The sequence below is a fragment of the Sceloporus occidentalis genome, unplaced genomic scaffold (genome assembly GCF_023333645.1).
Source record: "Sceloporus occidentalis isolate IW3139 unplaced genomic scaffold, rSceOcc1.0.p SCAF_56, whole genome shotgun sequence".
Taxonomy (NCBI): domain Eukaryota; kingdom Metazoa; phylum Chordata; class Lepidosauria; order Squamata; family Phrynosomatidae; genus Sceloporus; species Sceloporus occidentalis.
In genome coordinates, this window is record NW_028317036.1 from 4,513,700 (window position 1) to 4,527,275 (window position 13,576).

The following is a 13,576-nucleotide window of genomic DNA, read 5'->3' on the forward strand; positions in this document are numbered from 1 at the left end:
TAGTCATCATTTTGTCTTGCAATGAATAAAGCTTTTTATTTTATCATCAATTGCAATTGGCTTATAATATAGGAAAGTAGATATGTTCCAGATGTTGGACATTACGTTGAAAACCTTTTGTTAGTTCTGTTCCAAGTAAATCTATGCTTGTAGGAACCGGTGGACCAATTTTTCGCTGATATCAGATGTACATTGCTTTTGGCAGACTCTTAAAAGTCTTACTGTTTTCATTAAAATCTATATTCTTTTTTTTAATATTGGGTTATAGCTCTGTAAATGAAATGCAGAAAACTTCCAGGAGTGACCTGTAGTTTGTTAGATTGGTGTAACGAAAGTTCCTTATGTTCTTGAAAAAGGACCATGACATGCTTCTAGACCAGACCTGGGCAAAGCACGGCCCGCGGGCCACATCCGGCCCGCTGAATAGCTCGGACCGGCCCGCAAAGAGTGTCCTGGTGACTCACCAATGAGTCCGGTGTCCCCCCCCGCCCCGGTCACTTACCTTAAACTCCTGTGTTGGAAGCGTTTGTCTCGGGTGCCGGCGCTTTACGCTGGGCGCCGGCATATGACGTCAGACGCCGGCGATCAGCAGTGAAGCGCCGGCACCCGAGACAAACGCCTCACGCTTCCAACACAGGAGTTTAAGGTAAGTGACCGGGGCGGGGGGGGAGATCCTGAGAAGGGGGGGTTAGGGAGTTAGAGGGGAGATACTGAGAAGGGGGGGTTAGGGAGTTAGAGGGGAGATACTGAGAAGGGGGGTTAGGGAGGGAGGTCTTACTGTGTGTGTGTGTCTTACTGTGTTTGTGTGTGTGTATCTTACTGTGTCTGTGTGTGTCTCACTGTGTCTGTGTGTGTCTCACTGTGTCTGTGTGTGTCTTACTGTGTCTGTGTGTGTCTTACTGTGTCTGTGTGTGTCTTACTGCGTTCATAGCTTATTCAGTTATTGTAATAAATATTTTAGCCCATTTTTTAGCTCAAAATATTTTTTCCTTTTTTTTCTCCTCTAAAATCTAGGTGCGTCTTATCAGCAGGTGCGTCTTATAGAGCGAAAAATACGGTATGCACTCCGAAGCCTTGTTCATTTTGTTCACTTCTGTGCTGTGGTAATAGTTATTCAGGCCTTACTTATTCAAGCACCTCTACCAATGACGTAGGCTTGAATAACTTTATTAAACAGCACATAAGTTAACAAAATGGACAAGGCTTCGGAGTTTGTAGTTTGTAGAGGTCTGGCCCTCTAAAACCATTCCAATTTCTCATGTGGCCCCATGGGAAAATTAATTGCCCACCCCTGTTCTAGACGGTAACTGTATATTTAGAAGGCAAATTATCCAATGAGTTATTTACTAAAAGTATTTCTCTTGAGAAGCAAATTTACCTAGGAAGATGGGGTGGGTACAGTAAGTATTCACTTTCTTATTGCTGTAACTGGAATTAGTATTAGTTTTCATTTCAATAAATCTCAAGCTCTGGAACAGGCAACCTTGTAATGTTTTCTGTAATGTAATACTATGGAACCTCACACCATCTAGTTTTGTAAGTCACTGGGTAGTGAAACTCACCTTTTAAGGGTCACAAGGAAAACAAAAACATTACATTTTACTTCACTGACAATTGTAGCAAGTATTATCCTAAAATATTGATGTGCGACATTTGAATACTGGTTTGAGGTTACTCATCACTCTTGTACAGTATGTGCAGGAGGTCAGTACCCTTTATGTCGACAAGCTACAGTAAATGTTTCTGGATCATCCCATATTGAGAACCACCCAACTGTAACTATTATGAATCTAAAATACTGGTGAACCACACTTGACATCATTGCCATTTAATTATAAAAAGCTTTATGGATTCCGTGTGTCATCATTGTTAAGTCATGGTTCCAGATGTTCTTGAAATCGTTGATATTTGATGTGACTGCTGCTTGCATAGGGCATGGAAGTCCAGAACACAGCTTGTGCAAATTCTGTACACCAGATCCTGGCAGCATTCAAAGTTGGGTCCAAAAGACTTCTTATTGGATTAGTCCTGCACAGGTGAGCAGGCAGCATCTAGGTAGGGGTCAGTGCCAGGTTAATATTTCAGTATGGAAAGACTATAGATTAAAAAAACAAATTTACATTGCTTAAAAATGTGTTTTTCTCCTATATTGAAGCTCCCAGTGCTAGATAGACCTCGGTAAATCTAAAAATCCCTTTAAAGTTACATTCCAGCCCAATTTTCATGTTACGTGTGTGTTGGAATCCGTTTCATGTGGACTCCAATGCATTTTACTCCATGCAAATTGGTGCAGGCATTCTTTAGTTATTGAAGTAAGAAACAGACTTCTGTCTGTCTGTCTCGGTTAACCCTTCACCTGGCTTCCTCTAACTTCAAGCAGGAAAAAGTCAAATATTTCTTGCACGTTTTTAGGAGATAAGCTTATTCTAAAATCAATTAAAATAGTTCATATGACTAGTTTGAGAACTAAACTGTACCTTTAAGTAACTGCGCAAGTCCCCTTCTTACTACATTTTGTGCAAATTATGTCTGACATATGAAGACGTATTATTAATGTATTTCATTGCCAGTGCATGGCATTTGTCATGGTTAAAAAAAGAATGCAATATACCTCCATGCCTTTTGATAGCTATTTGTTAATCTTCATAATGCATTTTATATGGCACTTGGTTTTTCAGAATGTTATTGGAATTATCTTGTTATTACGCAATTAATTTCACCGCAGTGTGTCAGGATTCAGCTCTGGGGTGTCTGGCTCTCATTTAGGCCGTGTAAAGTGTCAGTGTCTGGGCAGGAATAAGGAAAATGTGTGCCAGAAGCTTTACATAAACAGTGCTACTTTGCTGTAAATTAAAATGTTTAAGGAAGTTCTGTCCCAGGAAATGTAGGTGTGGGCCTCCTGCAGGCTCCCACTGGTGGTAGGCAATCAACTCCGGCTGTAGTCCAATATTAAAGCCATAAGTCACAGGGCATTTACTTCCTTCTTGCTGCTGTTGTCACCACCAACCGGCTTAACAGTTTAACCTATTAGCCAGGGGCAAAACTGCAGTGCCTGGTAACCGATCCATAACTGTGCAATTCAGTGAGCAGGCTCTGCTTAGCGCACTCGATCACTCGTCGATGCAGCCGTATGCGGTATGTACAGTGATGCTCTTTATGTCACTAACTGATTACAGTCAAATCTAAAACAATCCACTGTTGCCAAGCTTTCTAACCAAAACCACAATATTGAGTGTAATGCATAGCAGCTGCACGTCTTAACTCTCAGAATAAGTCATGATATCCTTCATTAACTCAAAATGAAACATAGGTCAGATCCAGACTAGGACTTTTTATTAAAGACACCGTAACCTACCAAAAACAATAAACATGCTGCATCCTAGGGGAGTTATTTTATTAAATCATGGAGTTAATATTCCAGTTGAAATACTCTAACAGACTTTTATGGAGTTTGTAATAGAGTTGGTAGTATGCAGCTTCAGGAAAATAGTTTTTTTCCTTTATCCCTATTTAAATGTGTGTTAATTATGTTTGTTTTTAATATCTTGCATTAAGGCTTTTGTTTGTTTCATCCTGTGAAAACAGTATGGCAAGATGTAGAGGTTGAAGGTGATACTCCTATGGTGTTTCTAAGGTTGAATGGTGTTGAATCTCCATCAGCAACCATTATGTATAAATTAACTGTCAAGGCAACATTTTGCAACATTTAGACAGTAGAAGCTTGTGGGAAATTTTCTCCAGAATCCAAGGAAAGCCACGGGACTAGCCTAATCTAAAGGAGAGATTCCATCACATAATAGTAGACTGTTTTTCATGGAAGACATGTCATATGACCATCCATGAGTAGGACAAATTGAGACTCATAAACTATGTATGTGTATTGACCATCCATGAAGCCTGTAGAAAGAATAGGACATAATATGAACATAAAAACATAATATTTAAATGTGTTCTTATTTTAGTTCTTACTAAGAATGTGTGACTAATGATCATACTGTAGTATTGCAAAATGTTACTAGATGTCTTGGACAGACGTGGGAAATTATCTGGTCCTAGGACTTTACTTCCTTAGATGATCTTCCCTTTACATTTGTCATGGTAAATGGGACTAGATTTATCATAGTGGCCTCGATTTAGGAAACTAAACACACGCTAAATAAATATATGAACAATAGGAAAGATATCTGTTTTGCACTCAAGAGACCCTTTGTCCTGTTTATCTCGGTTCCTGTGGTCAGTTGTTTTCCATAACTAAATTTCCGCCTTGTACTGCTTGCATTTATATCTAATTACTTGTGCAAGCGTTTTCCTCCTATAAATACTTTTTGTCCTGCAAAGATGTTGTTGATGCCAACATTTTTCAAGTACTTATTTAAGATTATAAGAAAGAATCTATGTTTATATTTTTAATATGAATTCATCTATAGATCCTGATGGGGATTTAGCATTACTGATTTGACAGTGACATAGAACTTCATTTTTCATGAAGAGGTGAAGTTAATTCATGAGAATCCATTTCATGAAATCTGGGTTTTGGAGAAATTATTCACAAAATCTCAGTGTAGAGGATTCTGTCGTCTCAGATTCCTTTAGCAAACCTTAATCAAGAACTACAGCCAGGGCCGGCCCAAGGCAAAATGCCGCCTGGGGCGAATTTTAAAATGCCGCCCCCCCCCCTTATCTACCCTTCCTCTCCCTCCGCCCCCCCCTTGTACTTACCTTTCAGCAGTCCTGCGGCGAGTCTCCCTGTTCGGTCTCGGTGCCGGCTTGTAATGCTGAGCGCCGGAAATCTTCCGGCACTCAGCATTACAAGCCGGCACCGAGACCGAACAAGGAGACTCGCCGCAGAGGAGAGAGCGAGGGGCGCCGAGCGGGTACTGACAGCTTGGTAAGCGAAAACCACTCGGCGCCCCTTTGTCTCTTTCGCTTTTAAAAAAAAAAAAAAAAGGGCTTGGGGCGGCAAAGTGCCGCCCCTTCAAAAGTGCCGCCTGGAGCGGTTGCCCCACTTGGCTCCATTGTCGGGCCGGCCCTGACTACAGCCATTGTGTATTTTAGCATAACTCATTTTAATATTAACTATAGTTTGTGCTTTCTGTTTTGCCATCTGTGTAATTGGCTTTGTAGATATATAATTTAGAGATACGAGACTGGCAAGTCATGGCAGAACAGAATTTACATTACCTGTCCTGATTTTATCTCTCACTCCACCTCTGAGCTGTCATCAAAGAGTGACAGTATCCTAACAGAAAATGAGAGATAGCTTAATGAGGAGAAACAATTATCAAAATGCTGAGGACTGGTTGTTACCAGTAATTGATAAAGAATGTGATGATAAAAGAAATAAGGATAATGATGCTAATCACGAGAAAATAACTATAAGATATCTAGTACTGAATGTTATGTATATAGAACTGTAAAATGCAGGATCTGGGAAAAGCTACATATCTGCTTTCAGCATGGACAAAGGTTTCTAGTGTCCTAATAGAAGAGGGAAAATATTCTGGGAAGATTTCTCAATCTACAAAATATACTTGCAACAGGCATTTGTCTGAGGGAGGAAGGAATGCAGGACTGGAGTTTTATGTGTTTTTGCTTAAAAAGTGTTGGTCTATTTTTGACATTGGCATTTCTGAGTCACAATTTCTTTTTGTGAAGTGATATAATTGTTTTGATGCATGGATGAGGTTTGTTTCCCATCTGCAAAATTTCTAATGCATTGAAATACTACATATCTGCTATTGTTAGTATTTGTAGCGACTCACTTTTAAAGGAACAGGGGAATTACCTTTAGAGTGCCAGCTAGATGTGTGGTACTAAGTTGCCAAAATAAGCCTAGGTTGCCACCTGACACATATTCAGTGCCGCTCCATAAGCCCTCCTAGCGTTTTTTCTGTATTGTAGAGGGAGGTGCTGATCGGCTACTAAGTCATGTGACCCTGAGTTAGAAAAGTGGTAGTGTGTGCGGACATGTCTAGGGATCCCTGATGGTCTTAATCTGTTACTGGTAGCCTTTCCCTGCCTCTTCTGGCATAATTTGTGTATGTTTACTTGTTACACAACTTCACGGAGGGGGCAAAATACTAACCATGCCCAAGGAGTGGTGCATAGTTAGGATAAGGTTGAGCATGAGTGGGGCTAATGTGCCAAATTCCAATGGGGCGTGACATCACCAGAATGATATGGAGCTTTGGCACTGCCAACGTTGCTGATCATCACGGTTGATGCTGTAGCAACCTCACTTGTACACACACAATTGTCTATTTTATTTACTACCCCTGCCTGGGCTAGCCTTGTGTGGGAATCGAGCACTGCTCAGCGTTGATCTCTTGGCGAGAGACATGCGTGGTCATGCAGTGCAGCGTGACGTCTACGGGCACGCTGCAGCTCCTCTCTGATATTTAGGTGAATCGCAAGATTCGTCCCGGTATGGTCATGGGTGGGGTGGAAGACAATTGGCCTCTCTTGAACCCCCCCACACCCCTGCAGAAGCCCAGGTTTTCTGTGTTAAAAAAAAGTGTTTAAAAATCATTAAACAGTACAGTAAAAATATCTGATTCAAGATGCCACAGCTGCACCCACACTTTCAAACCCTCCATAATTTATATATACAGTATATAGGTACAAAAAGGGCGTCATACTTTTTTAGCAGAATTATGGAATCAAGATTGGGCATTTCTCTCTCTTCTGAACAGGTAGAGCTAAGGGTAGGCTCACAGCGCTGACATTATTTCATGATGTCATGATGATAAAAGGCCTTTCCTGTGATGGGTTACAAAAATAAACAGTGAAAGAAGAGTAAGTCATGGAAGGAAAATGCCACATTCCCTATCTCCCCAGGAGGAATGTGTAAAGAACGTCTTTGTCCAAGTGAGGGTATAGGGAAGTTCAGGCTTGTTTTGCGGACAATACGCTGCTGGGATTCCAGACTGCCACATGAAAACAACAAACAATCATCAATTTTATTTATTGAATCGTCCATTTTATTTATATATATATATATATATATATATATATATATATATATATATTTAATATGGTCATAGGATGCTAGGAGGTTTCAGTATTGAAGAACATCAGGTAGTAGGGTGCAAACTTAAATATGAAATATGCTATATGTTATATATTTGATTATTCATTTGCAGAACTATAAGCATGTTTATTAAACAAAAAGACTGCAACTAATCAAAGTAAATGATTTACAAACTATTGATCGATTTTTTCCAAATCTTGTTTATAGTTATAAAGTGAGCTTCAGACCAAGGTATACAACATCGTATAAGGTTGTCACAGAGTTGGAGTATAGATGTTGTCCGGGTTTTAAAGGTCAAGATTGCAAGGAAGGCCCGGATGAAAAGACTCAGCTGGTTTCTTTACAAACTCCTCAGCCTAGTGGAGGAAAAAAGGATATAGGTACGTGTATATAGGTGTGTATATGTATGTACATGTGTGTGTATGTAGACACGATGTCAACAAAACAGAGTATTGTAGCATGCAGTGATACCTTTTTTATTGGACTAACATAAAATTTAAAAGACAAGCTGTCAAGAGTTATCCTCTCTTCATCAGGTCTGAAGCCAAGATATCACCGCATACTGCAATAATCAGTATATATATACATATATATATATATATATATATAAAATGTTTTTGTTTATATTATTTTCATATTTAAAAAATATAATAATAATTACAGCCGGTTCCGCTGATATATTAAATGTACACCACATTAGACAACGAAAGACTGAACTGGATTGATCTTATTTACACTTGTCCATACTATGTATAGCATGGCATTCCTACTTTGATTTAGGATGGATAGCTCTAATGTAGACATATCTTCGTATATCTAGATTAACTGTCACTGTAGTACAGATTGGGCAAAAAATATGCAGTGGCTGTACATTAATTGCAGTGTCAACATAGGTTCATTATCTGCAACTTAGTTTATTTTATGTACTAATTTTACTATCACAATACATTTTATTTATAAAGCGCATGCTAGTTCGGAATGATTTCGAAAGGCAGAACAAATTTTAAATAGATAAAACCTATTGCACATACTGAGTTCCAGCTTTTTTTATGACCTTCTTACTGGAACACAGAAAAAGACATGAAGTGCATAAGGGCCAAGAGAAGTGTTTAAATAGCCTGTATTAGGTCCTCGGGCCTTTTATTGACCTCACCATTTAGATCACATCAACTCTAATTTCAGTAACAACGCGTATATGGCAACATGCAGCATGTTCTGTACATTCCTGTACAATCAGATATTTCTGCAGCAGTCCAGTGTTCTTCCAAAGCCAGTGTTATAATCAAAACAAGTATGTAGCAGAAGAAATAGCTAGATATTTGGTTTTATTTTTGTTTCCTGCTCCATTTGGAATGTTAATATGCCTTTCAGGCATGTTCAGGTCATTCTACCTTTCAGTTCCAATGACCTCTAGTTATACAAACACAGCACTATTTAGAGAAAAGAGCAAATTAAGACTCTGAGGGGATTTAATGAATGTGGCAAGAGTAAATCAAACTGCTGTCCAGAAAAAGTAAATTAAACAACATTAACTGTGCCCAAGATAAACTATAAACAGACTTTTAATAATTACTTAGTTGCATTAAAATAATCTGTACAATAAAGCCAATATTCAATAATTTTTGGCAGTCTTATTATAATTCTTAATTCAATTGATATTTACTCTCAGGTGACTTTAGTAACACATAAAGATGTTCTAGTGTCACAGTACATAAAATTGGTTTTAACAATAAGATATTACACACGACATAACAAGTAGTGCATACCATTGGATTCATAGGGGGCGTAACACTGTCCAGCAGCCTCTCACCTGACCACACAACACACTCTCCAGCAGCCACACACCGTGCAACACATTATCCAGCAGCCGCTCATTCCACGCTACACACTATCCAGCATCCACTCACCCCCCCACGCAACATGCTATCCAGCAGTGCTCACCCCTTCCACAATACACTATCCAATAGACACCCTCCACAACACATTATCCAACGTAAACTTACCATGTAAGTAGCAGGCAGTCCAGAGACATACCATGAATGATCAGTTTGTAAATTTGACTTGTAATGCTGGTATATAGCATAAATACATTTTAAATAAGACATATTTCATTTCCTAATAGGAATAACTGGACCACAGAAAAAAACTCAAGATCAGGAATTTCAGGAATTAAATGAAGCACAGGGGAAAAAAATTCAGTTTCTTGAAGATGAAATGCTTCGCCTCACACAGACAGTGATCGATTTACAAACCTCTATGGCAGGAGTAAATGAAAATTTGAAAGTCACTGTTCAAGAGGATGCAAGTAAGATTATATCATCATGGCTTAACAATCTACAACCTACCGCCAGTGCTACTGGAGGTAAGACAGAAACAATCTATTTACCTGGATTTTCTGAAAGTGCTGAAAAAGATGATGGAGTGAGAGACATACTCTCCGAATTATCAAATGCCAAAGAAGAATTGAAAAGCAAAACTGATATGATAGATGAATTAAACAGAAAAATTAACACATATGAGGAACGTTTAATTGAGCTACAGGAAACTTTGCGTCAGCCTGTGGCAACAATGTCTAGTGCCAATGATATAGACAATAAAATTGAGTCATTGAGAGAAGAAATTCTAGAAGGAATGGATCGTAAAATGGCAGATCTTAAAAATTCTTGTGATTATAAATTAATTAACGTTCAGCAGCAGTGTGAGGATCATGAGACCAGTTGTTTAGGAGTAATAGAGCTTCTCAGGGAGAAGGAAACTGCACTTAAGAATGAAATAAATGAACTCAGGTCTCAACTTCAGTTGCAACCAAACAGTCCTGGCTGCTGCAAGAATAGTGATTTTGATAAAAAGTTGAATCATTTAGATGAAAAGATTGAGAAGGTTGCTGAAGCCAACAAGATACTCAACATTAGGTTAGACAATGAAGTAGCCCGGCTAAACAACGTCAACCCAGACAATATGTTTGAAGAAAGATTAAATGAGGTAGAATTTAAGGTAAATGTGACTGAGAAAAATGCAGAAGAGCATTGTTTTTATATTGAGGAAACCTTGAGGGGTTTGATCTCATCTAATCATGATGAAATTAAGGATTTAATAGATAGAAAAGTTGCTCCACTAGAAGACAGATTTGAAAGTGTTTTACTGGAGATTACCAATACTTCTTCAGTTGACGGAACACATTTTGGTCATAATCTTGCTGAACAACAAACAGAACTAAATTCCGTCAAGTTTGCGATTCAGCAGATTGAGGGTCAACTGCAGTCCCTGTTAGAGGAAAAAGAAGGTGATCAGGGCACAGATGACAGACATGGTATCAATTACCAAATTTTCCTTCAGAGAGAAAATGACAATGCAATACTTCTCAAATTCTTAAATGATACAGTGAATGAAAAATTTGAACTAATCCAAAATAACAAGCTAGGAATTGAAACCTTGAATACAAATCTTAATTTTCTAAGATATAGTCTAAACAAAATTGAAGATGATGTAAACGTTTTAAATAATGAGATGATCCTGTTAAATGACCAGCTGATAGAAGTAAACTCTACTGCACGAAACACAAATACTGGTCTTTCTTCAAAAGTAGACGAACTAAGAAGACTCTTTAACCATACCTCATACTCTGTTTCCAATGACAAATGCTGCAAGAGTCTCCAGGACAAGTTTGAACTACTGAATGGCAGAGTAACAGCTGACAAAGGGAAGTGCCCAGATAATACTCAGGGAATTCGAACGGAGATTTCTAAAGTTGATGCAAGAGTTTCAAAGTTGGAAAACGTTTGTGGAAGGCTGGATACTATCTCTGGCAGTTTGCAGAGGATTAAAGATGGTCTAAACAAACATGTTACCAGTCTGTGGAACTGTATACATAGCATAAATGGGACAATAAAATCTCATACAAATGACATTTATGGCCTCAAGAATTCCGTCCAGGTGTTCAACAGTCAAGTCATCAAAATCACTTCTGATCTTCAAGATCTCCTTAAGAGTCAGCCTGGAGCGGGTAAGTGTACTAATCACATATCTACTTGAGTTGATAGTATCCAACATCACTGTTTTGACTTGTTCCAAAGGGTAAGTAGTGTTCATAGTAGCTTATTTGTGACATATCTTGTAACAATGCATATTGTAAAGCAATAGTCAATGATTTAGTGGTCTGTTTTTGATAATTGAGTTTTGTTTTATTGATGTGATGATTTATTCCTTCCTTTTCTTTTCTGGTCAAACATAAAAATGCCTACAAAAATAGAATAGGGAAAATCACATGAACTTGCTTTGTAGAATATTAACCTAATGTTCGCCTAGTACAGTGCTGTAATAGAAACAATAAACAGAACATATTCAAAATATACATGGGGTACATGCAATAGCAAAATTATCTGGATTTATGCATGCAATTGAAATACAAAACAAGCAGAAATTGTGCATACCTCTCAAATGCAGAGGGCAGACATCCTGGGGACACCTTAACATTTTAGGCTGTATGGCTTTTATCAGGCTTTCAAGAAATGCTACTATGAATTAAAATTAATAGCTGAAGATGGGCAGGACCTCAATGCAAATTTGAATACAAATTAAATGTTGCTAACTAGCACAAAGCCTTACGCAACACCTCATTCATTCGACCAGAATACTATGCTTTTGCCTAGTGATTTTAGTGACTTTAGACTCCTAATTTAATTTGACATATGTCCTATAACTTGCACTGCTCTCAAAACCTGAAATCTTTGGATATATGCAAATCACATTATATACAGTAGTAGGTTTGCTGTAAACCACCATGATGCTTATTTAATAGATCACAGATAAGGTAGCAAGAGTGGAGTCATAACCTTTTTATATGTCTCTAGTATTTGTTTTATGAAGTAATTGTTTAGTGCTGTGGATGAAAAAGAACGAGGGGAGCTGTCTGTGAGAATAAGCTGTCCCTTTAAGTAGTATAATGACACCAATGGAATTCATATTAAGGCTTAGGGGGATTCCATCTCAGCAGTTGCCATAACTAAATTAATTTATCAAAAACTACCTTTTTAACTTTTTGTTTCTCAAATCAGTGTGATTTGAAGATATTTATTTTAAAAGTTATGGACTGAGATTGGTCACAGCAGAGCCACACAGTTTTATTTAATTAATGTAGGATTGACAGAACCACTTTAAGTCATCTGTGGTCTGTTAAAATATGCTTAATGGTCATGGTTAAGAACATAAGGGGACACCTTGTAAGGCAATCCCAATATTCAAGATGTGCTCAAAATGTTAATTTGTCCATATGGATGAAGCCACTAATCTGGTAACAACATATGTGCCTGTACAGCATACACATCCTGAGGCCAAATTTAATATAGATTTGATATTAAATATATTCAATCTTCTGTTTTGTTTTCTTTCTAATCTAGGGAAGGAGGTTGATGATACCCAACAAAAGGTTATACCTCCACCACCACCTCCAAGAACACCCCAAAAGCCAGTCTTCCCTCAGGTCCCACAGAAACCTGTTGTACCACAAACCCCTATAGAGCCTGCGCCACCAAAAGCACCAGAGCAGCCACTTAAACCTCAAGTACCTCAGCAACCATCCTACCCCAAACCAAGACCTGAACCATCTCAACCAGTAGCTCCTTTGTTGCCAGGAACAGTCATCACACTACCACTTCCTGGTAACAATGGGATCATACTAGAGACTGGTGAAGCTGGACCTCCAGGAAAAATACTGAAATCAGAATCAGGTCGACCTCAAGGGGTGGATGGACAGCAAGACATGCCAATTTCAACTGGGTTCGCTGGTGCACCAGGTAAGAGGACTGAACAATCTAATTATAAAGATGTAGTGTCTAATATTCATATGTTTCACGCCTCACAAGTTCCATATTGCAAGCAAATTCAAATATTTGTTATTATTAGTGACACATACAGCGAGAGTAGGTAATAGTAGTGTATTTCTTTAACAGATGACAGAAAATAAATTCTGGACCCTAGTTCAGAGCAATTATCTGCCTATTGTAGGTCACGCTACAATATTGAAGAGTGCATTTTCTGGAGATTTTTAAGCTGTGGAAATGACCCACAGTTTTATCAGTGCAGATTCTGTTGTAAGGAGATGGCACACTAATACTTTGATCTTCTCCTTCTCTTTTACCATTATCTGACTTTCTCACTTTTGCGTTTCTCTTCTCTATCCTTTGTCCTGTTTCTCTTTTTGATATGATGGCTGAAAGCTAGCTTATAATTGTTATTATTTTTTTTTAAATCAGAAGGCATAGAATGATTCACCGGAATCTTTATTTATGTGCCCTGTTTCCCAACCCCACAACTCAATTCCTTTCCATGAAATGCAGCTCTGGAGCTGTAGCATTTTTAGAAGTTATTTTTTTTTATACCAAGGACCAACGTTTGGTGAGGCTGTTAGGGGCAGTTTCGTTTGGTTGTTGCAGTAAATACAATAAAAAATGCATAAATAAAGAAAAAATACCACATGTATTAACAACTGAATTATTTCCTTGTTTTGCAGGATACCCCAAACCTACAGCAGACTCCAAAGGTAATTAA

At 38.3% G+C, this 13,576-nt stretch overlaps 1 protein-coding gene across 1 annotated transcript in view; it reads left to right on the forward strand.

Moving 5' to 3' along the window:
* LOC149287845 (EMILIN-2-like) overlaps nt 1-13,576 on the forward strand; it is a 53,487-nt gene that overhangs the window by 31,081 nt on the left and 8,830 nt on the right. Inside the window, exons 6-10 of the mRNA XM_089492437.1 lie at nt 7,238-7,410; nt 9,153-10,340; nt 10,371-11,033; nt 12,427-12,870; nt 13,415-13,431. Coding sequence (XP_089348563.1) covers nt 7,238-7,410; nt 9,153-10,340; nt 10,371-11,033; nt 12,427-12,870; nt 13,415-13,431 — 2,485 coding nt within the window. The remainder of the gene's footprint in view (nt 1-7,237; nt 7,411-9,152; nt 10,341-10,370; nt 11,034-12,426; nt 12,871-13,414; nt 13,432-13,576) is intronic.